Below are 24,417 nucleotides of genomic sequence, written 5' to 3'. Positions count from 1 at the left end.
TATAATTTTTAAAAATCAACTAAGTCTTGCTAAAACAATGATTTACAAATCAAACCAGTTTGAAAAATACCCACCAGGACTTACTCACCAGTCAGCTGTGCTCTTTGGAAACTCTCGGCTCCCCTCATGCTCTTTGATGACAGGTAGGAAATGAAAGGAGCTCCTCGCTCCCTTCTCACCGAACTTCCTCAGTCACCAAACTTCCACTTTAGCACTCTAATGCAACCCAAGTCAGCACTCCAAAGCAAATAAGGTCAGCACTGTAAGATGGCCCACTTTTATACAGACTGACTCTAGCCCCTGAAAACTGGTTTAAGCCAATTCTCTAATTAACAAGGTGCAGCTGCAGGCAGAGCCTGAGTGAACCCTGTTTAAAGCTGGTCTAAAAACTCACGTTCTCCAACCCAAACAGCAACTGTTAAGTTAATATGCTAATTAAAAGACAGACTAGACTTAAGATAAAATTAACCCTTAATTACCCTCAGTCACCAAACTTCCACTTTAGCACGCTAATGCAACCCAAGTCAGCTCTCCAGTGAAAATATTCCATATTTTCTTTCTATCTTCAAGAATTAAAAAGTATTTGGCCAAAGTATTTTTTTTCGTCTTTTAGTAAACAGATCTCTACAGAGAAAACTTGCTTATTTTTTTCTTAAATCTTGTGTGCGCCTGTGTGTGTTCGGCTAATTTAGAAGGGAACTTTCATATTTCAATCTGTGTGTGTTAGAACCATAGAAACGTAGAAACATTACGGCATTCAGCCCATTGTGTCTGCGCCGGCCAAAAAAACTAGCTACCCAATCTAATCCCATCTTCCAGCACCTGGTCCGTAGCCTTGCAGGTTACAGCATTTCAGGTGCATGTCCAGGTATCCTTTTCATGAGTTGAGAGTTTCTGCCTCCACCACCATTCCTGGCAGTGAATATCAGACACCCACCACCCTCTGGGTGAGAAAAGTTTTTCCTCATGTCCCCTCTAATCCTTCTACCAAACACCATAAATCTGTGCCCCCTGGTAATTGACCACTCGGCTAGAGGAAACAGGTCCTTCCTGTCCACTCTATCTAGGCCCCTTTTAACTTTGTACACCTCATTTAAGTCACCCCTCAGCCTCCTCTGTTCCAAGGAAAACAACCTTAGCCAATCCAATCTTTCCTCATAGCTGCAAGCCCTGGCAGCATTCTTGTAAATCTCCTCTGTACACTCTCCTGAGCAATTAGTTCCTTTCTGTAATGTGGTGATCAGAACTGTTACAATATTCCAGCTGTGGCCTAACCAGTGTTTTATACAGTTCCAGCATTACATCCCTGCTTTTGTATTCTATACCTCGGCCAATAAAGGAAAGCATTCCATATGCCCCTCCTTCACCACTTTATCTACCTGCCCTGCCACCTTCAGGGACCTGTGGACACACACTCCAAGGTCTCTCACTTCCTCTACCCCTCTCAATATCCTCCTGTTTATTGTATAGTCTCTCACTTTGCTTGTCTTCCCCAAATGCATTACCTCACACTTCTCTGAATTCCATTTGCCACTTTTCCACTCACTCAAGCAAACCATTGATATCATTCTGGAGTCTACAGCTATCCTTTTTACTATCAACTACACAGCCAATTTTTGTGTCATCAGCAAATTTCCCAATCATGCCTCCCACATTTAAATCTAAATCATTAATATATACCACAAACAGCAAGAGTCCCAACAGTGAGCCCTTTGGAATGCCACTGGAAACCGCTTTCCATTCGCTAAGACATCCGTCGACTACTACCCTTTGTTTCCTGTCACTGAGCCAATTTTGGATCCAACCTGCCACATTCCCGTTTGCCACGGGCTTTCATTTTACTGACCAGTCTGCCATGTGGGATCTTGTCAAATGCCTTACTATAATCCATGTAGACCACAGCCGCTGCACTACCCTCATCAATCCTCCTTGTTATTTCCTCAAAAAACTCAATCAAGTTAGTAAGACATGACCTTCCCCTAACAAATCCATGCTGACTATCCCTGATTAATCCATGCCTAGCTAAGTGGCAGTTTATCCTGTCCCTCAGAATTGATGTTAATGTTTTTCATCTTTACTGTTTTAAAATAAATTAATAATTTTGTTCATTAAAGAAAGCTGTTTCATGGATTTTATTCTGAAATGAGAAAAAGACTACATGATTGACCGTATCAGTAACTGGGTAAACATTTAAATATATGTTGTGACCTGTGGAGAAGAGGAAATAGAGAAAGACAGTGCATTCCTTCCACCTTGGTCATAACAGACAGGACATACCCAAGAATGCTGATGGAGGGGTCTTGGACATTGGCTGTAAGGTATTATTCTGTAAATATGACTATGTCAGGCTGTTGCTTGACTGGGCTGTTGGGCAGTTCTCCCAATTTTGGCAAAAGTCCCCAGATGTTAGTGAGCAGAACCTTGCAGGGTCAACTGGGCTGTGCGTGCCTTGGTTAATGCCAGGTGGTCTGTCTGGTTTTATTTTATTTCAACTTGATACAACTGAGTGGCTTGCTAGGCCATTTCAGAGGGCAGTTAAAAGTCAGCCTCATTGTTCATTGGTCCAGAGTCACATGTAGCACAGACCACGTAAAGATCGTAGATTTCCTTCCCTCCAGGACATAAGTGAACCAGATTTGTTTTTATGACAATCCAGTAGTTTCACGGCTATTATTACTGAGACTAGCTTCTTAATTCCAGATTTATTTAATTGAATTTAAATTGCCCCCAGCTGCCATGGTGGGACTTGAACTTATGTTTTCAGAACAGTAACCCAAGCCTCTAGATTACTAGCCCAGTAACATAACCACTATGGTGCCATAACTCTCCCCCAAGGCACACGTCGGTAGTGTGATGGAATGTCATCCACTTTCCTAGATGGGTGCAGCTCTAACACATTCTAGTGCTCAACATCATCCAGAAAAAAGCAACCCGTTTGATTGGCACCCCACCCACTCAAGGGCAATTAGAAGTGGGCAATAAATGCTGGCCTTGCTAGTGACACATCCCATGAATGAATAAATAAATTTTTAAAAATTATCAATCGCAGACCCAAGATCCATTTACCTATATCTTACCTCCACAGCCTCTGCATGAAACAATACAATAAACGGCAGTGGTCCCAACCATAATTTCATTAATGGCTCATCTCTGCATGTGGTGGTAAATTCAATCAGTTGAAGGAAGAAGTCTAAAGAACCCAAAAAGATTTAGTTACATAAATGAGACAACATTAATGTATACAATAACATACAGGGGAGTATCTTTAAGGCATTGAAATTAATCCTCAGTTTTTCATATTATTTGCATCATTCAATAAGTCTACTGCTTTTATGAACACTACCAGAATTTTATTCTTTTCAATAATCTGAGAAATTAAATATCCTGAAGCTGCAAATCAGATTGTACACTATGCAAGCCTCTGCAATAAAGACAGAGTTTTAAAAAACTTTATCAAGAAAAATCTATTCAATTCATTTTATTCTATGAACCACATACAATTTATTACTTCACAGATTCTATCCCACTTATTTATCCTGTTTGGTCAAGTATATGCCATATTAACATTGTGCTCAGACAAAGCAGAGCTTTGTACAAACATGCTTAAATAAATGCACTGAGCTTCACGTATGAGGATCTCAATGATACATGAATACATAATACTGAGATTTTCTGTGTCTGGACTCTTTTGATTGGTCAGTTTAAGGGGTGTGTCAATTAAGGGGTGGGTTTATTTGGTGGGCAGTGCATTGGCGCACGAAGGTCTGGAGCATGTGACACATGTGAGGCTGCCAATGTTTGTTGGTAGAGAACAAAAACAGCAGAAGGTAAAGGGGAACTCAGCAGGTCTGGCAGCATCTGTGGAGAGAGAAGCAGAGTTAACGTTTCAGGTCTGTGACCTTTCATCAGAAGGTAAAGGGGAGTCCAAAACCAAAGGTACCCTGCCTGGGGAGGTTGCTTCCATGAAGGATGGGATGGGATTGACGGCAGGGATGGGAATGGCACAAGCAGGATGGGGTTGGAATGGAAGGCATGGAAATGGAGATGGCATGAGAGGGATGGCATAAGATAGAATGGCATGGGAGGGAGGAGATGGAATTGGTTAAGTGTGGCAAAATGGCAGGATCAATTATTTGATACAACTTAATATTCAAATGCTATTCTTTGTGCTAAAAATGAAGATTCATTAGACTTGAATGAAAATGTTTTAGAAAAGTTGCCAGGTGAATTAAAAGATCACATCAGCATTGATTCTATAGACAAAGATGATAACAGTCTATATCCTCCAAAGTTTCTATATGGTCTAACTCCAATGGGCATGCAACCGCACAGACTTAGATTCAAGGAAGGACCAGTTATGAAGTTGCTACAAAACTTGAATCCTAAACAAAGGCTTTGTCATGGAACAAGATTAGTAGTTAGGAAGCTGTTTTCTTCAATTATACATGCTGAAACTATAATAGGCAATTTTCAAGGAAATAGCACATTTATTCCTCAAATAATATTGAGCCGATTAGATGTAAACCTGCCTTTTCAACATAAGAAAAAACTCTCAATTAGACTTTCTTTTTCTCTGACTGTTAACAAGACACAAGACTAGACTCTTGACAAAACTTGTATTTATATTTCTAAGCCTGTTTTTACACAAGGACTGATTTATGTAGCTTTTTCAAGAGTGAGAAGTTTTGATTTGGTTAATGTTTTTGATGAGAGAATAACTGGAAATCCTGTACTTAAAGAACATGCAGACATACAAATTAGGAGGAGTAGTAGGTCCCTCAGCCCCTCGAGCCTGCTGCACCATTCAATAAGATAATGCTGATCTGATTGTAACCTCAACTCCACATTTCCGTTTACCCCTAATAACCTTTCACGCCCTTGCTTATCAAGAATCTATCTGCCTCTATCTTAAAAATATTCAAAGACTCTGCTTCCACTGCCTTTTGAGGAAGAGAGCTCCAAAGACTCACGACACTCAGCGAAAATAAGTTCTCCTCATCTCTGTCTTAAATGGGCGACCCCTTATTTTGAAATAGTGACCCCTGGTTCGAGATTCTCCCACAAGAGGAAACATCCTTTCCACATCCATCCTGTCAAGACCCCTCAGGATCTTATACGTTTCAATCAAGTCGCCTCTTCCTCTTCTAAATTCCAGCAGATACAAGCCTAGCCTGCCCAACCTTTCCTCATAAGACAACCTGCCCATTCCAGGTATTAGTCGAGTAAACCTTCTCGGAACTGCTTCCAACGCATTTACATCCTTCGTTAAATAAGGAGACCAATACTGTACACAGTACTCCAGATGTGGTCTCACCAATGCCCTGTATAGCTGAAGCATAACCTCCCTACTTTTCTAGTCAAATCCCCTTACAATAAACGAAACATTCCATCAGCTTTCCTAATTACTTGCTTATTAACCTTCTGCAATTCAAGCACGAGGACACCCAGATCCCTCTGCATCTCAGAGCTCTGCAATCTCTCACCAGTTAGATAATATGCTTCTTTTTATTCTTCCTGCCAAAATGGACAACTTCACATTTTTCCCACATTATACTCCATTTGCCAGATCTTTGCCCACTCACTTAACCTATCTATATCAAAGAACAAGAACAAAGATAATTACAGCACAGGAACAGGCCCTTCGGCCCTCCAAGCCTGCGCCGATCCAGATCCTCTCTCTAAACATGTCGCCTATTTTCTAAGCTTCTGTATCTCTTTTCTTCCTGCCCATTCATGTATCTGTCTAGATACATCTTAAAAGACTCCATCGTGCCCGCATCTACCACCTCCGCTGGCAATGCGTTCCAGGTGCCCACCACCCTCTGCGTAAAGAACTTTCCACGCATATCCCCCCTAAACTTTTCCCCTTTCACTTTGAACTCGTGTCCTCTAGTAATTGAAACCCCCACTCTGGGAAAAAGCTTCTTGCTATCCACCCTGTCTATACCTCTCATGATTTTGTACACCTCAATCAGGTCCCCCCTCAACCTCCGTCTTTCTAATGAAAATAATCCTAATCTACTCAACCTCTCTTCATAGCTAGCGCCCTCCATACCAGGCAACATCCTGGTGAACCTCCTCTGCACCCTTTCCAAAGCATCCACATCCTTTTGATAATGTGGCGACCAGAACTGTACGCAGTATTCCAAATGTGGCCGAACCAAAGTCCTATACAACTGTAACATGACCTGCCAACTCTTGTACTCAATGCCCCGTCCGATGAAGGAAAGCATGCCGTATGCCTTCAGGGAACAGTGGACCTGAACACCCAAATCTCTCTGGACATCAATTTTCCCCAGGACTTTTCCATTTACTGTATAGTTCACTCTTGAATTGGATCTTCCAAAATGCATCACCTTGCATTTGCCCTGATTGATATCCCTTGGTAGCCTCATGTCCTCTTCACAACTTACTTTCCTACCTATCCTTGTGGCATCAGCAAATTTAACAACCAAACCTTCAGCTCCTTCATCCAAGTCATTGATATAAATTATAAAAAGTTGAGGCCACAGCACTGATCCCTGTGGCACACCACACGTAACATCTTGCCAACCAGAAAATGACCCATTTATGCCTTTCTGTTTCCTGTTAGTTAGCCAATCTTCTATCCATGCCAATGTGTTACCACTACACCATGAACTTTTATTTTCCACAATAAGCTTTGATTTGGAACCTTATCAAATGCCTTCTGGCAATCTAAGTACAGTACATCCACCGGTTTCCCTTTATCCACAGCACATTACTTCTTCAAAAGAACTCCAATAAATTGGTTAAACACGATTTCCCTTTCACAAAACCATGTTGACTCTGTTTGATTACCTTGATTTTTTCCAAGTGCCCTGCTAAAACGTCTTTAATAATAGCTACTAACATTTTCCCTATGACAAATTGCTAACCTTACAAGTTTTGACATTTTTTTTTTTGTTTTTCAGTAGATTTGTTGGGAATTTAGAAGAGAGGGAATGGAAGTTAAGGCAGTTGTATGTTCCTCCTGCAGAATGTGGGAGGTAAGGGTCGCCAAGAGTGTCCCTGCTGACTGCATCTGCGGGAAGTGCACCCAACTCCAGCTCCTCGAGAACCGCGTTAGGGAACTGGAGCTGGAGCAAGATGAACTTCGGATCATTCGGGAGGCGGAGGGGGTTATTGAGAGGAGTTATGGGGAGGTAGTCACACCTCAGGTAAAAGAAGTAGGTAGATGGGTTACCGTCAGGGGAAGGAGAGGGAACCAGCAGGCAGTGCAGGGATCCCCTGTGGCCGTTTCCTCAACAACAGGTATACCATTTTGGATACTGTTGCAGGGGACGACTTACCAGGGGTAAGCAATGGGGTACAGGTATCTGGCACAGAGTCTGTCCCTGTTGCTCAGAAGGGAAGGGGGAAGAGGAGCAGAGCATTAGTCATTGGGGACTCCATAGTTAGGGGAACAGATAGGAGGTTCTGTGGGAACGAGAGAGACTCACGGTTGGTATGTTGCCTCCCAGGTGCCAGGGTTCGATGTCTCGGATCGTGTTTTTGGGATCCTTAAGGGGGAGGGGGAGCAGCCCCAAGTCGTGGTCCACATAGGCACCAACGACATAGGTAGGAAGAGAGATGGGGATTTAAGACAGAAATTCAGGGAGCTAGAGTGGAAGCTTCGAGCGAGAACAAACAGAGTTGTTATCTCTGGGTTGTTGCCCGTGCCACGTGACAGCGAAGCGAGGAATAGGGAGAGAGAGAGGAGTTGAACACGTGGCTGCAGGGATGGTGCGGGAGGGAGGGTTTTGGTTTCCTGGATAATTGGGGCTCTTTCTGGGGTAGGTGGGACCTCTACAAACAGGATGGTCTTCACCTGAACCAGAGGGGTACCAATATTCTGGGGGGGGGGGGGGGGGGGGGAGATTTGCGAGTGCTCTTCGGGGGGGTTTAAAATAGTTCAGCAGGGGAATGGGAACCTAAATTGTAGTTCCAGTGTACAGGATGTTGAGAGTAGTGAGGTCAGGGATAAGGTTACAAAGACGCAAGAGGGCACTGGCAAGCAAGAACCTGGTTTAAAGTGTGTCTACTTCAACGCCAGGAGCATCCGGAATAAGGTGGGTGAGCTTGCAGCATGGGTTGGTACCTGGGATCTCGATGTAGTGGCCATTTCGGAGACATGGGTAGAGCAGGGGCAGGAATGGATGTTGCAGGTTCCGGGATTTAGATGTTTCAGTAAGAACAGAGAAGATGGTAAAAGAGGTGTGGGGGGGGGGGGGGGGGGGTGTGGCATTTTTAATCAAGCAGAGTGTTACAGCGACAGAAAGGACGTTTGAGGACACGTCTACGGAGGTAGTATGGGCCGAGGTTAGAAACAGGAGAGGTGAGGTCACCCTGTTGGGAGTCTTTTATAGACCTCCCAATAGTTCCAGAGATGTAGAGGAAAGGATAGCGAAGATGATTCTCGACAGGGGCGAGAGAAACAGGGTAGTTGTTATGGGGGACTTTAACTTTCCAAATATCGACTGGAACTACTATAGTTCGAGTACTTTAGATGGGTCAGTTTTAGTCCAGTGTGTGCAGGAGGGTTTTCTGACACAGTATGTAGACAGGCCAACCAGGGGCGATGCCACATTGGATTTGGTACTGGATAATGAACCTGGCCAGGTGTTAGATTTAGATGTAGGTGAGCACTTTGGTGATAGTGATCACAATTCGGTTAGGTTTACCTTAGCGATGGGCAGGGACAGGTATATACCGCAGGGCAAAAATTATAGCTGGGGGAAAGGAAATTATGATGCGATTAGGCAAGATTTAGGATGCGTAGGATGGGGAAGGAAACTGCAGGGGATGGGAACAATCGAAATGTGGAGCTTATTCAAGGAGCAGCTACTGCGTGTCCTTGATAAGTATGTACCTGTGAGGCAGGGAGGAAGTTGTCGAGCGAGGGAGCCGTGGTTTACTAAAGAAATTGAAGCGCTTGTCAAGAGGAAGAAGGCGACTTATGTTAGGATGAGACGTGAAGGCTCAGTTAGGGCGCTTGAGACTTACAAGCTAGCCAGGAAGGATCTGAAGGGAGAGCTAAGAAGAGCAAGGAGAGGACACGAGAAGTCATTGGCGGATAGGATCAGGGAAAACCCTAAGGCTTTCTATAGGTATAAATGGAATAAAAGAATGACTAGAGCTAGATTAGGGTCAATCAAGGATAGTAGTGGGAAGTTGTGTGTGGAATCAGAGGAGGTAGGGGAAGTGTTAAATGAATATTTTGCGTCAGTATTTACAGTAGAGAAAGAAAATGTTGTCGAGGAGAATACTGAGATTCAGGCTACTAGGCTAGATGGGATTGAGTTTCACAAGGAGGAGGTGTTAGCAATTTTGGAAAGTGTGAAAATAGATAAGTCCCCTGGGCCAGATGGGATTTATCCTAGGATTCTCTGGGAAGCTAGGGAGGAGATTGCAGAGCCTTTGTCCTTGATCTTTATGTCGTCATTGTCGACAGGAATAGTGCCGGAAGACTGGAGGATAGCAAATGTTGTCCCCTTGTTCAAGAAGGGGAGTAGAGACAGCCCTGGTAATTATAGACCTGTGAGCCTTACTTCGGTTGTGGGTAAAATGTTGGAAAAGGTTATAAGAGACAGGATTTATAATCATCTTGAAAAGAATAAGTTCATTAGCGATAGTCAGCACGGTTTTGTGACGGGTAGGTCGTGCCTCACAAACCTTAGAGTTTTTCGAGAAGGTGACCAAACAGGTGGATGAGTGTAAAGCAGTGGATGTGGTGTATATGGATTTCTGTAACGTGTTTGATAAGGTTCCCCATGGTAGGCTATTGCAGAAAATACGGAAGTATGGGATTGAAGGTGATTTAGAGCTTTGGATCAGAAATTGGCTAGCTGAAAGAAGACAGAGGGTGGTGGTTGATGGCAAATGTTCATCCTGGAGTTTAGTTACTAGTGGTGTACCGCAAGGATCTGTTTTGGGGCCACTGCCGTTTGTCATTTTTATAAATGACCTGGAAGAGGGTGTAGAAGGGTGGGTTAGTAAATTTGCGGATGACACGAAGGTCGGTGGAGTTGTGGATAGTGCCGAAGGATGTTGTAGGGTACAGAGGGACATAGATAGGCTGCAGAGCTGGGCTGAGAGATGGCAAATGGAGTTTAATGCGGAAAAGTGCGAGGTGATTCACTTTGGAAGGAGTAACAGGAATGCAGAGTACTGGGCTAATGGGAAGATTCTTGGTAGTGTAGATGAACAGAGAGATCTTGGTGTCCAGGTGCATAAATCCCTGAAGGTTGCTACCCAGGTTAATAGGGCTGTTAAGAAGGCATATGGTGTGTTAGCTTTTATTAGTAGGGGGATCGAGTTTCGGAGCCACGAGGTCATGCTGCAGCTGTACAAAACTATGGTGAGACCGCACCTGGAGTATTGCGTGCAGTTCTGGTCACCGCATTATAGGAAGGATGTGGAAGCTATGGAAAGGGTGCAGAGGAGATTTACTAGGATGTTGCCGGGTATGGAGGGAAGGTCTTACGAGGAAAGGCTGAGGGACTTGAGGTGGTTTTCGTTGGAGAGAAGGAGGAGGAGAGGTGACTTAATAGAGACGTATAAGATAATCAGAGGGTTAGATAGGGTGGATAGTGAGAGTCTTTTTCCTCGGATGGTGATGGCAAACACGAGGGGACATAGCTTTAAGTTGAGGGGTGATAGATATAGGACAGATGTTAGGGGTAGTTTCTTTACTCAGAGAGTAGTAGGGGCGTGGAACGCCCTGCCTGCAACAGTAGTAGACTCGCCAACTTTAAGGGCATTTAAGTGGTCATTGGACAGACATATGGATGAGAATGGAATAGTGTAGGTCAGATGGTTTCACAGGTCGGCGCAACATCGAGGGCCGAAGGGCCTGTACTGCGCTGTAATGTTCTAATTCTAATTCTAAATGTTAAGCTAACTGGCCTGTAGTTTCCTGCTTTCTGTCTCCCTCCCTTTTTGAATAAAATGAGTTACATTCCCTATTTTGCAATCTAACTGAACCTTCCCTAAATCTAGAGAATTTTGCAAAATTAAAATCAACGCATCGACTATCTCACTAGCCACTTCTTTTATCACCCTAGGATGAAGTCCATCAGGAACCAGGGACTTGTCAGTCCACAGCTCAAACAATTTGCTCAGTACCACTTCCCTGATGATAGAAACATAGAAAATAGGAGCAGGAGTAGGCCCTTCGAGCCTGCTCCGCCATTCATTATGATCATAGCTGATCATCCAACTCAGTAGCCTGTTCCCGCTTTCGCCCCATACCCTTTGATCCCTTTAGACCCAACAGCTATATCGAACTCCTTCTTGAAAACATACAATGTTTTGGCCTCAACTGCTATCTGTGGTAGCAAATTCCACAGGCTCACCACTCTCTGGGTGAAGAAATTTCTCCTCATCTCAGTCCTGATCTACCCTGTCAAGTCCTGTTAGAATTTTACAGGTTTCTACAAGATCCCCCCTCACTCCTTCTGAACTCCAGCAAATATAATCCTAACCGACTAAATCTCTCCTCGTATGTCAGTCCCGCCATCCCAGGAATCAGTCTGGTAAACCTTCGCTGCACTCCCTCCAGATCAAGAACATCCTTCCTCAGATAAGGAGCCCAAAACTGCACACAATATTCCAGGTGTGGCATCACCAAGGCCCTGTATAATTGTAGCAAGACATCCCTGCTCCAGTACTCGAATCCTCTCGCTATGAAGGCCAACATACCATTTGCCTTTTTTAACCACCTGTTGCACCTGCATTCTTACCTTCAGCGACTGGTGTACGAGAACACTCAGGTCTTGTTGCATATTCCCCTCTCTCAGCTTATAGCCATTCAGATAATAATCTGCCTTCATGTTTTTGCCACCAAAGTGGATAACCTCACATTTATCCACATTATACTGCATCTGCTATGCATACGCCCACTCACTCAACTTGTCCAAATCACCCTGAAGCCTCTCTGCATCCTCCTCACAACTCACCCTCCCACCCAGTTTTGTGTCATCTGCAAATTTGGAGATATTGCATTTAGTTCCCTCATCTAAATCATTAATGTGTATTGTGAATAGCTGGGGTCCTAGCACCGATCCCTGCCGTACCCCACTAGTCACTGCCTGCCATTCCGAAAAAGACCCATTTATCCCTACTCTTTGTTTCCTGTCCACGAATTTTCTATCCAACACAATACACTACCCCCAATCCCATGCACTTTAATTTTACACGCTAATCTCTTATGTGGGACTTTGTCGAAAGCCTCTGAAAGTCCAAATAAACCACATCCACTGGCTGCCCCTCATCAACTCTACTAGTTACATCCTCGAAGAATTCTAGTAGATTTGTCAAGCATGATTTCCCTTTCGTAAATCCATGCTGACTCTGCCCGATTCTACCACTGCTCTCTAAGTGCTCTGCTATAAAATCTTTGATAATGGACTCTAGAATTTTCCCCACTACCGACGTCAGGCTGACTGGTCTATAATTCCCTGCTTTCTCTCTACCTCCCTTTTTAAATAGTGGGGTTACAGTAGCTACCCTCCAATCTGTAGGAACTCTTCCAGAGTCTATAGAATCTCGGAAGATGACCACCAATGCATCCACGATCTCTAGGGCCATTTCATTAAGTACTCTGGGATGCAAACCATCAGGCCCTGGGGATTTATTGGCCTTTAATCCCATCAATTTCCCCAACACCATTTCTCTACTAATACTGATTTCTTTCAGTTCCTCTCTCTCACTAAGCCCTGTGTTCCCCAACATTTCTGATATATTTGTGTCCTCCTTTGTGAAGACAGAACCCAAAGTATGCATTTAGATTAGATTAGATTAGAGATACAGCACTGAAACAGGCCCTTCGGCCCACCGAGTCTGTGCCGAAGATCAACCACCCCTTTATACTAATCCTACACTAATCCCATATTCCTACCAAACATCCCCACCTGTCCCTATATTTCCCTACCACCTACCTATACTAGTGACAATTTATAATGGCCAATTTACCTACCAACCTGCAAGTCTTTGGGCTTGTGGGAGGAAACCGGAGCACCCGGAGAAAACCCACGCAGACACAGGGAGAACTTGCAAACTCCACACAGGCAGTGCCCGGAATCGAACCTGGGTCCCTGGAGCTGTGAGGCTGCAGTGCTAACCACTGCACCACTGTGCCGCCCTAATTTAGTTGCTCCCCAAAATAAATCTCCCTGTTTCTGACTGTAAGGGCCCTACATTTGGCTTCACCAATCTTTTTCTCTTCACTTACCTATAGAAACTTTTACAGTCAGCTTTTATTCCCCGCAAGCTTGCTCTCATACTCTATTTTCCCCTTCTTAATCAATCCTTGGTCCTCCTTTATTGAATAAAGGCAATTTTCTTGAGTTCCTCCCTTCCTTTCCATTTCCTGATTTACAACTGTTGAAATAAAGATACCCATTTGATTGTAAATGTTTTGTGGGTCTCTGCTTGTTTTCTTATTAGTGACTCTACGAGCATTTAAACTTTAAGGAGTCAAAGGACTCTGTTACTTTCAAAATTCAACGTTAACAAGTTATCTTTAAACTGGATTCAGTAAATTGTGAACCATTTGATAAATGTACTGTACTTGTATGGCATCAAATTAAGTCTGATTCTTTTTGAAATCAAAAGGACAATCGGTTGGTTTGCAGTGTGGTGCCTGACACCCGAAAGTACAGGCAGCTCTGTCGCTGTGTATCTACCTTCTCCGCTGGGTTTGAAGAGAAGTGCGTTGCCCAGTATCGGGTAGGTTGGGCTGAGCCCAGGGATCCGCTTCATCTGGTTCCACTTATGCACATAGTCACCGAACAAGTAGAAAGCGAGGGTCGCCAGGAGAATGAGGAGCGCGACGATCAGCACAGCGCTGGGAAGAAGCGCCTCCATCTCGCCGCTGCTCTGCTGGGGAACGGCTCCAGCTACTACTGCAGGCACCGCCTTGGCCCAGTCTCACTTCCTGCTCTATCAAACTCTCACTAATATTATCTTTATTATTAGGACATTGTTTCCGTGCAACTTTAAATACTACAAGTGGTCATAACTTTTCCAGCTTAGTTGTGCAAACTCTGTTCAGATGCTTTCCTGGAAATTTGATCATGTGACTCCCATTGCCTGATGTTTGTGAATGTTCTGCCCGTCTTCCTGCTGATTGAGTTGGACTTTAATTCGCTGTCTGTGCAGCTGTCAACTCTCAACTGGGAACCTCAATCATAGCTTATCTGTACTTGGACTGCACATGAAATTGTCTCGAAAGAAAAAGCAGAGTGGTGGTGAAAGGTTGTTTTTCAGACTGGAGGGAAGTATGAGCTGGTGGCCCCCAGGGGTCAGTGTTGGGATGACTGCTCTTTAACACATGAACGACCTGGAATTAGGTATTCAGGGCTTAATTTCGAAGTTTGTAGATGACACTAAAATCAGGAATGTAGTAATCAATGGGAGGATAGCAACAGACTTCAGGAGTTCAACAATTTCAGATCATAACTTTTTTTATTCATTCATTCATGGGATGTGGGCGACGCTGGTTAGGCCAGCATTTACTACCCATCCTTAATTGCCCTTGAGAAGATGGTGGTGAGCTGCTTTCTTGAACTGCTGCAGTCCATGTGGGGTAGGTATACCCACAGTGCTGTTAGGAAGGGAGTTCCAGGATTTTGACCCAGTGACAGTGAAGGAACGACGATATAGTTCCAAGCCAGGATGGTGTGTGACTTGGAGGGGAACTTGCAGGTGGTGGTGTTCCCATGTATTTGCTGCCCTTCTCCTTCTAGTTGGTAGAGGTCGCGGGTTTGGAAGGATTTGGCCCCCCCCCCCCCCCCCCACTTTTTTTGGATGGCAGCTGTTGGTGATGATTCTGCAAGTCCCATTTACACCTCCTCTAGACACTCATTTTGGTTTTTTTTAAACTTGGCCCATTACCATCTCCTTTTGTTTTGCACCATCAACACTCTTGTCATTTAATCTCTCCAGCCTTCCACTCTATCCACTCTACCCCTTTTGTTCTTCCCCCTTTCCCACTTGCTTAAAACCTGTTACAGCTCTAACTTTTCTCAATTCTGATGAAAGGTCAGTGACCTGAAACATTAGCTCTGTTTTTCTCTCTCCACAGATGCTGCCAGACTTGTTATTTGCAGCATTTTTTGTTTTTATTTCAGGAGGACATAGACAGATTAATGAAATGCACAGACACATTCCCAATGAAATTCAATGCAGAGAAATATAAGTGCTACATTTTGGCAGAAAGAATGAACAGAGGTAGACGTGAAAAGCATTATAAAGATAGAAGTCTTTACTTTCTTTTAGAGTAGAGAAGGTTAAGGGGAGATTTGAGAGAGGTGTTCAATATCTTGAAGTGTTTTTGAGTCACTAAGGAGACATTACATCCAGTGGCAGAGGGATTGGTAATCAGAGGATACAGATTTAAAGTGATGGCCAAAAGAATGAGAGGCTACTTGAGGATTTTATTTTTACTTTGAGTTGTTATGATTGGAAATGCACTGCTTGAAAGGGTGGTGGATGCAGATTCAATAATAACTTTTAAAACAGAATTGAATAAACACTTGAAGAAGAAAAATCTGCTATGCTCTGGGGAAAGAGCGGGGGACAGGCCAAATTTGTAAGCTTTTTCAAAGTACCAGCACTGACGCGATGGGTCAAATGGCCGCCTTCTGTGCTGTATCAGTCTATGGTTCTAAAACCAGTTGACACAGACCGACCTGAATCAAAACCAAGAGATGGCACAAAGGGTTCGCGGGCTCGGTATTTGGTCCACTTCTCACAGGGAACATCATCCTAAATTTCAGTCTGGTTTAACATTTCTAAAGCACTCCCTGGGCCCAGACTCAATAAAGGAGAGATAGTAATTACAGCACATGAGGCCATTCAGCTCCCAGTGCCAGCCCCACTGCCAATGCTCTCTCCCCTATAAGCCCATCTCCGATTCCTCTTACATTCCTCCTGTTTAAATGATGTTCTAGTCTCTCCCTCAATATCCACTCACGGTGAAGCATCTTAAGATCTAATCTCCAGTCACCCCTGCTTCCCCTATGCAAGCCACAATCCCCGACCTGCATTCTCCACTCTCCCTTTCTGTCTCCTCCATTCTCACTACCCACTCTACCTGCCTCCCCCAGTCCCCATGTTCCTCCCCCTCCAAACCTCCATCCCCAATTTCTCACTCTCCAGTTTCTCCCTCCCTACCCCCCCAAACCACATTCTCCAGTTTCTCCTTAACTACCATTCCCCAGTCTGCCTCTCTCCCCCAACCCCCCACCAGCTGCATTCCCTTTTTCCTCCTAACTTCCCATTCTTCCTCATTCTCTGTCTCTCCTCGGCCCCTCCCCTCCCCCACAAATTGCAGTTACATTTTTTTCTCCCCATCCCTGTCATTTCTCAATTTCCCTCTCCTATCCCCTGACCCCACCTCTCCCTAGCTTTTTCAGAAAGAGTATTTTTGTATAATTAAATGTTAGTATAGATATAGCTGGTCACCCAGAATACTTAAGCAGTTTTGTCATTTTAGTTGTTTTAATTCTGCTCCTTCACACTTTTATGTTTTAATATGAAGTCAAATCATATTATTAGAACTCACTGGTCAGAAAATTCCTCAGAGCTTCTCCTCACCTGTTAGTGATTACAGCTAGCATACCCCTCACACCCTCATGTCCCTCCAGTTCAAACTGATGAAACCACCTTTTAGTCTCATTATATCCCTGTTCTAATGCATTTCTGCATTTCTTTAGTTGACTTGCTTTCCTGTTTCCTGTGTGCTCCTCAGTATCTAATATAAAAATCGTTCCCTCAGTTATTCCTCATCACTCACAAGGTATCTACAAATAAGGAAGGCCATTCCAGAACATCTTACACTCTCACCAAATCCTCCAGATTGTTACATCTAAGTATTTCCAGGGTTTTCACCTCTACCACACTGCCTGGAAGTCCATTCCAATTGTTCACCTGATATCAGTCCTAAAATTATCATCTACTAGTTCAAACCTGTGTTCCATTGTCATTCCTCCCACTGTTTAAAGTAGTTATGGGTGGCACAGTGGTTAGCATTGCAGCCTCACAGCTCCAGCGACCCGGGTTCAATTCTGGGTACTGCCTGTGCGGAGTTTGCAAGTTCTCCCTGTGAATGTGTGGGTTTCTGCCGGATGCTCCGGTTTCCTCCCACAGCCAAAGACTTGCAGGTTGATACGTAAATTGGCCATTGTAAATTGCCCCTAGTGTAGGTAGGTGGTAGGAGAATGGTGGAGATGTGGTAGGGAATATGGGGTTAATGTAGGATTAGTATAAATGGATGGTTGTTGGTCGGCACAGACTCAGTGGGCCGAAGGGCCTGTTTCAGTGCTGTATCTCTAAATAAATAAAAAGTTGTAGTGTTCTAGGATTTTGAAATTGTAATTGCATTGTGTACTGTAGAGGCCGTTGTAGAACACACATGCTAGCAAAGAGAAAGTGAAACTAAGACAGAAGAATAAAAGGAGAAGTCTTTATGTTCAGCTGCTACAGTCTTTGTCTCTCCGTCTTTGCCTCATATCTTATGCTAAACCTAGCTCAAGTCCCGAGAACAACGCAGTAGTATTCTGGACTTATTTTTTCCATACCGTTTACTACCTTATACTACTCTATAAAATCACCTTTCAGACACCATCTTTCCAGGCTGACAACTATGGGCAGGATTTCATGTTTTGGGTCAGGACCCCACTACCAGGGTCAAATTGGGGGTCCTGACCCTGCACTGTTGGGAACAAACACCCAGCTATGATATTCCCTTAATTGGCCAAGTAGTGGCCAGAAGGCATGCTCACCATCCACGTAACAATGGCGGGCAGACTCTTGAATCTGGACAGCCAATAGGAGACCCTCCAGCACTGAAAGAACTATAGCCTGCTGTTGCAGGTAAGGGCTTCCATCTTGAGGTGCCTTCTCAGCAACTTTAAAGAAATGTTGAACTAAAAAATGGCCACAGCTGCTGGTCCAACATTGTGGATGAAGAATCTCCCCAGAGGGCAGCCTCTAGTTGGGGAGAGCCTCAAAGCCTTCCTAGAGCACTGCTCCCCCCCCCACCACCCCGGTGTCTCTCCATTTCCCCTGGTTTCTCTCTATTACCCACACCCCCCGCGCCCCCGACACATCCGCTGCCAGGTGGCCACCTCCAGGCAGTTGCCCTGTTCTCGACGCCGTGGGGGCCTGCAGACCAACTGGAAAATTCCAGTCGGCCAATGATAATTGGCCTTTTACTTACTTTAATTGGCTATCCGCCACTTGCCAGAGGGTAGCCCTTCCACCCCCAATCCTGCCGTCTGGGAAAAATGGCCCGGGGTCGGGATGGTACATGTCTGCGCTGGCCAAAAAAGAGCCATCAGGCCTAATCCCGCTTTCCAGCTCTTAGTCCATAGCCTCGTAGATTATGGCTCTTTGATTAGGATTTTACAGGCTGGTGGTGGCCCCGTCCACCAGCCAGAAAGTCAGGGGCAACCTCACCTCGACCTGTTTTGGGAGCTATGATCAGATTTTATGTGCATCAGGCAATTAACTACTGAATGTCTGGGCTCCCGTCCCTTTAAGGGACGTGATCCCACCTCTAAGAGCTGCTGGCCAATCAGATGAACGGCAGCTGTTCAGTCCCAGCACTGCCACTAGGAGCAGTGGCCACTGCTGGGACTGCAACCAGGCCAGAGCAACATCATAGACACTGCCCTGGAACACAGGTAAATAGGGTTGGGTCACTGGCGGCCAGTCAGGCAGACTCCAGCTAGGGGGGTGGGGAGATCGTTGGTTAGGAAAAGAGAGTGTTTCTGCGTGGGAGGCTCCTGCCACCAGGGTAGCCCTCCATGGGCCACAGGATGCACCCCCACCCCCAGCCTGCAGAGGTCTCCAGGGTTTACCTGGTGGTCTAACCACATGGCGGAGGCCCCCACCCCCACCCCGGTAAAATACCAGCAGCAGAAGGAAGAGGCTCTTAAGTGGCCCTTAATTGGCTATTGAAGAGCCTAAATTGGCCTCCGGGCGGGAGAGCCGTCCGCCACCTTTTACCAGCAGCGGCAGAAAGGCGACAAGCTGGCTGACCCCACCCTCCCACCTCTCCGCCCATTCACTGAGGCTCTGTGAAATCTTTGCCTTCAAGTCCATATTCAAGTGTTTTTTAAATTAGAGGACCCACCATTTCAGATAGTGAGTTTCCAGCCTCCCCCCCCCCACCCCCCCCAACCAGATAAAATATCTTTTCCTCAACTCCCCTCTAATCCTTCTACCAATTACTTTAAATCTATGCTCCTGGTTATTGATTGCTCTGCTAATGGAAATAGGTCACTCCTATTTACTAGTCTGGATCCAAAATTCCACTGGGCTCAGTTCTGGGTTCCTTGCCAGTTGTGATATTTATCAATGATTAAGACTTAAATGTAGAGAGTATGATTTCAAAGTTTGCCAATGATATGGAAATTGGCCATGTAGTAGATAGTGAGGAAGAAAGCTGCAGACTTCAGGAAAATCTCAATGGACTGGTCAGGTCGGCAGAAAAGTGGCAAATGGAATTTAACGCAGAGAAGTGTGAGGTAATACATTTCGAGAGGACAAACAAGGGAAAATACACAATAAATTGCAGGATTCTGAAAAGTACAAAGTGAAAGAATTCCACCTTGGATTACATGCCCACAGATCCCTGAAAGTAGAAGGACAGGCAAATAAGGTGGTTAAGAAGGCATATGGGATACTTTATTAGCTGAGGCACAGACTATAAGCACAGGAAGGATATACCAGAACAGTATAAAGCACTAGTTAGGCCAAAGCTAGAGTGCTGTGTACAGTTCGGGTCACCGCATTACAGGACAAGTGTCATTGCTCTACATAGTGATGTGTCTGCTTTCCTTTGTGTTAGTATTAACTAGAAACAAAACTAACCACACATAAAGCATCGGTTAACACATAACAAGGTTCTTTATTTATAACGGTATAATTAGGAGCTATCTTACAAAGTCTGGTCTGTCACCTATGCTCCAGATTCCCTCTGAGTAGGAGTCACATGGAACATTGAAAACATAACCACATCCTGTTAAAAGGTGTACCACACTTAAAGGTGTAACACAACATTTCCCCCTTTTTCTTGTTACGACTAAGGTGGGAGGAGTGCACTGTTTATTGTAGTTCCACTCCTCCACAGGTCGCAACATATATTTAAATGTTCCCACTTACCGATATGGTCAATCATATACTCTATTTTTCCCAGAATAAAACACACTAACCAGGTTTCTTTAATGAGCAACAAAATTATCAGTTTATTATAAAATAAGCCTTAGCCAGTAATGAAGTAAAGCATAAACAAAGATTGAAATTTTAAAGTTCCCTTTTTGCCTTAGCCCCTCACACTCACACACACATACACCAGTTAACTGGAAAAATAAAAGAGATTTTAATTTAGAGCTCTGTTACACACAAAAAAACTTGGGCTGAATACTTGCTCATTCGTGAAGAAAACAGCAGATGAGATATAAAAGCAAAATACTGCAGATGCTGAAAATCTGAGATAAAAACAAGAAATGCTGGAAATACTCAGCAGGTCTGGCGGCATCTGTGGAGAAAGAAGCAGAGTTAACGTTTCAGGTCAGTGAGCCTTCATCAGAACTGGCAGATATCAGAAATGTAAAAGGTTTTAAGCAAGTAAAGCAGGGGGTGGGGCAAGAGATAGCATAAGAGGTGTTTATAGGACAGAGGGTCACAGAGAATAACTGACCAGAAGGTCATGAAACAAAGGCAAACGGTATGTTAATGGTGCGCTGAAAGACAAAGCGTTAGTACAGAGAGGGTGTGAATAGACTGTAAAGCACAAAGCACTCCAAGCACAAACATTTAAAAACAGAAACAGTGGGTAGCACAGTAGAAACAAACTAAACAAACTAAAATAAAATAACCAAATGAAATAACCAAATAAAAGAGAAAAATAACTAAAAATAAAAAAGAGGGGTCCGTCATGCTCTGAAATTATTGAACTCAATGTTCAGTCTGGCAGGCTGTAGCGTGCCTAATCGGTAAATGAGATGCTGCTCCTCGAGCTTGCGTTGATGTTTGCTGGAACACTGCAGCAATCCCAGGAGAGAGATGTGAGCATGACAGCAGGGGGGGCTGTTGAAATGGCCGGCAACCGGAAGCTCGGGGTCATACTTACAGATTGAGTGGAGGTGTTCCGCAAAGCGGTCATCCAATCTGCGTTTGGTCTCCCAAATGTAGAGGAGACACTTGGATAGTGAGGAGAGAGGAAGTAAATGGGCAGGTATTACACCTCCTGCAATTGCAGGGGAAGGTGCAGTGGGAAGGGGACGAGGAGGTGTGGGTAATGGAGGAGTGGACGAGGGCAACACCTTTTTTAGTTTGTTTCTACTGTGCCTATCCACTGTTTCTGTTTTTTTTAATGTTTGTGCTTGGAGTGCTTTGTGCTTTACAGTCTATTCACACCCTCTCTGTACTAACGCTTTTTCTTTCAACACACCATTAACATACTGTTTGCCTTTGTTCCATGACCTTCTGGTCAGTTATTCTCTGTGACCCTCTGTCCTATCAACACATTCTCTTATGTTATCTCTTGCCCTATCCCCCGCTTTACTTGCTTAAAACCTTTTACATTTCTAATGTCTGCCAGTTCTGATGAAAGGTCACTGACCTGTAACGTTAACTCTGCTTCTCTCTCCACAGATGCTGCCAGACCTGCTGATTATTTCCAGCAGATGAGATATGTTGTGTTCCAAAACTGGCGTACAGTCTGGCCTCCGGGTCCATGTGGATGGGTCACTGTGATCTTTTAGAACAGTTCTTTTCAGGCGGTGTTGACAATTAATTTAGCAGGCTTTTCTTCAAAGACAAGAGATGAGATGAGTTGACACATTAGACTTCTCAGGGTAATAAAAGCAAAATACTGCGGATGCTGGAAATCTGAAATAAAAACAAGAAATGCTGGAATCACTCAGCAAATCTGGCAGCAGCTGTGGAAAGAGAAGCAGAATTAACGTTTCGGGTCAGTGACCCTTCTTCGGAACTGACAAATATTAGAAAAGTCACAGATTATAAACAGGTGAGGTGGGGGTGGGGCAAGAGATAACAAAGGAGAAGGTGCAGATTGGACCAGGCCACATAGCTTACCAAAAGGTCACGGAGCAAAGGCAAACAATATGTTAATGGTGTGTTGAAAGACAAAGCATTAGTACAGCATTTGTCTCTCAACACACCATTAACATATTGTTTTGCCTTTGCTCCGTGACCTTTTGGTCAGCTATGTGGCCTGGTCCAATCTGCACCTTCTCCTTTGTTATCTCTTGCCCCACCCCCACCTCACTTGTTTATAATCTGTGACTTTTCTAATATTTGTCAGTTCCGAAGAAGGGTCACTGACCCGAAATGTTAACTCTGCTTCTCTTTCCACAGATGCTGCCAGACCTGCTGAGTGATTCCAGACTTCTCAGGGTCTTTTAGGGAGGTGCTGGAAAGCAGAGCTCGGTTGTGGTCTTCTCTCCTTCCTTGGGAATTCTCTTCTCTCCTTGGAAGTTTTCTTCCTTTTTCTGCAGGATTTTTAAAGAGATGGATCAGGCTGGGCTGAGCTGGGGTTCTGTCTTTCAGTTTTTAAAAAAAAATTCCCACCCCTTTTAAACAGTTCATTCTCAACTCCAAACAATTCAAAAGTGAAGCTGGAAACAGAAAGTCCACTTTCTGACCTGTCACTTCTCTGCACACATCTTCCCCCCGCCCCACCCCCAGTTACAAGGGTTTCTGTTCTAGTTTTAATGAGTCATGTAACAACAAACAAGTCCTTTCAATGTTCTCTTGATAACCGTCTTGAAAAAAAACTGGTCCAACATTTCTTCAGATTGACTATGAATTCTCAAAAAAAATACTTTTAACAAAAACAGAAGCACTTTCATACCATTCTAAAAAAGATCATCCCCCTTAAACAAATAAACCATAGCTATATGCAAGTCAGCAACAGTGGTAAAATATAAATATAAATTGAACAAGACAATGACATAAGACTCATAAGTCTCAGTAACGTAGTGGTGGTCTAACCATATGCCCTGACTTGGTAATTGTATATCTGCTTTCGGAGTGCTGAACAGTTTCACATGGATGCTTCTCCTTGGAAGTAGTGTGTGTAGACTTTGCTTGAGACTTAGTTTTGGATCTTATCCTGTTCACGATGATGCATTGATGTACAGTCAGGAACTTCTCGGATCTGGCCTCTGTTTCTCATTCTCTCCCTCTGCGACCTTGGCTGAGATGAAAACTCATGAATCTTCTCTTTCAGGACCTGTGGTTCTGCTGCAATACTTTTGCGCTTCACTTTGTTCACTGAGAGACTGAATACGAACCTCCTGATGAGCAGCCTCACCATTTCAGAAGGCTTTCTTCCTTGCCATTTGCAATTTCATCTCCTCTATCTGATCTTCCAGTATTTTGGCCTTTTTTTGTTCCATCAGAAACTTGTCGCTCGTGTTTTGCTTCTCTTTTCTTCAGGTACTTCTCCACCATCTCAAGTAGTGTGAAACATTTCTTCAACTTTTCCATTTCGCGAGATGCTCAACAGAGCCAACAGGTTTATCCTCTTGATGGTTGATTCCTTGTATTGTAACAAGGGTTAGGTCCTTACCCACCTGTAGGCCTGCAATTGCTGGTCCGGTAGTCTGAAAAATATAAAAGAATTGGGATGCCCACGCCAATTGGTTGTGCTGACAATCTATACTTATGAAACCCAAATTATGGAATTGCTGACCCATTACAAGCCGTGAGCTGGGCGCTTGTAGGCGTCATCATGGCTTTCCACATCTTTAGGTACATGTTTTTGAGCATCTGTAAAGGGAGTATGTTTGCACTTGCCGTGGTATTAACTTCTGCCGATAGTACATGCTTGCCTTGTTTCTTAGGACATATGATCTGAATGGCATCAATGCATCCATTGGTATTCACTGTGTGAAAAGCTTGTTCCGCACGTCCCATGGAACCTGAATCACTGTATCATCAATGGTTGCTTCCATTGGCTACCCTGTGTATCTGTTTTTTGCTGTATCTATAACCGTCCCTGTACTTATAAGGGTGTTGTACCTTTTTATTGACCTTTTGACTCTGGTCACAAACCTTGCTCTTTCATCAAGTTGGGCTCTCTTGCGCTGCTGCTTCAAGTGCCCTTTTGCGCCATGTTTTGCACACATCATAGAATGCTGGACAGCTCCTTGGTGCATGTGGGATTCTGCATCTCTGGCATGATCAACCAGATTTGGAACCTTTAGCGAATGTACCAACCGTTGGGGTAGAACACAAAGATTGCAAACTTTGCTGTCCTGGAATGATTGTTCCCCATTTGCATCCATCTGGACAAGTGAATCGACGGCGTAACCTTTAGGTTTTTCCAAGAGGTTTTTCTGGTAGGCCTCAATCAATGTTGCTGCAATGACTAATTCC

General features: G+C 44.2%; 1 protein-coding gene across 1 annotated transcript in view; it reads right to left on the bottom strand.

Moving 5' to 3' along the window:
• Positions 1–14,246, bottom strand: part of LOC137371574 (cytochrome P450 4V2-like) — an 80,487-nt gene extending 66,241 nt beyond the window's left edge. Inside the window, exons 1-2 of the mRNA XM_068034415.1 lie at positions 13,686–14,246; positions 3,078–3,190 (exon numbers count right to left, since the gene is read on the bottom strand). Of these exons, the coding sequence (XP_067890516.1) occupies positions 3,078–3,190; positions 13,686–13,866 (294 nt within the window). The 5' untranslated portion in view covers positions 13,867–14,246. The remainder of the gene's footprint in view (positions 1–3,077; positions 3,191–13,685) is intronic.
• Between the last annotated feature and the right edge of the window lie 10,171 nt (positions 14,247–24,417).

Source organism: Heterodontus francisci, chromosome 1, assembly GCF_036365525.1.
Source record: "Heterodontus francisci isolate sHetFra1 chromosome 1, sHetFra1.hap1, whole genome shotgun sequence".
NCBI classification, from domain to species: domain Eukaryota; kingdom Metazoa; phylum Chordata; class Chondrichthyes; order Heterodontiformes; family Heterodontidae; genus Heterodontus; species Heterodontus francisci.
Note: the sequence above shows the minus strand (reverse complement) of the source record. Positions and strands in the feature narration are given on the sequence as shown.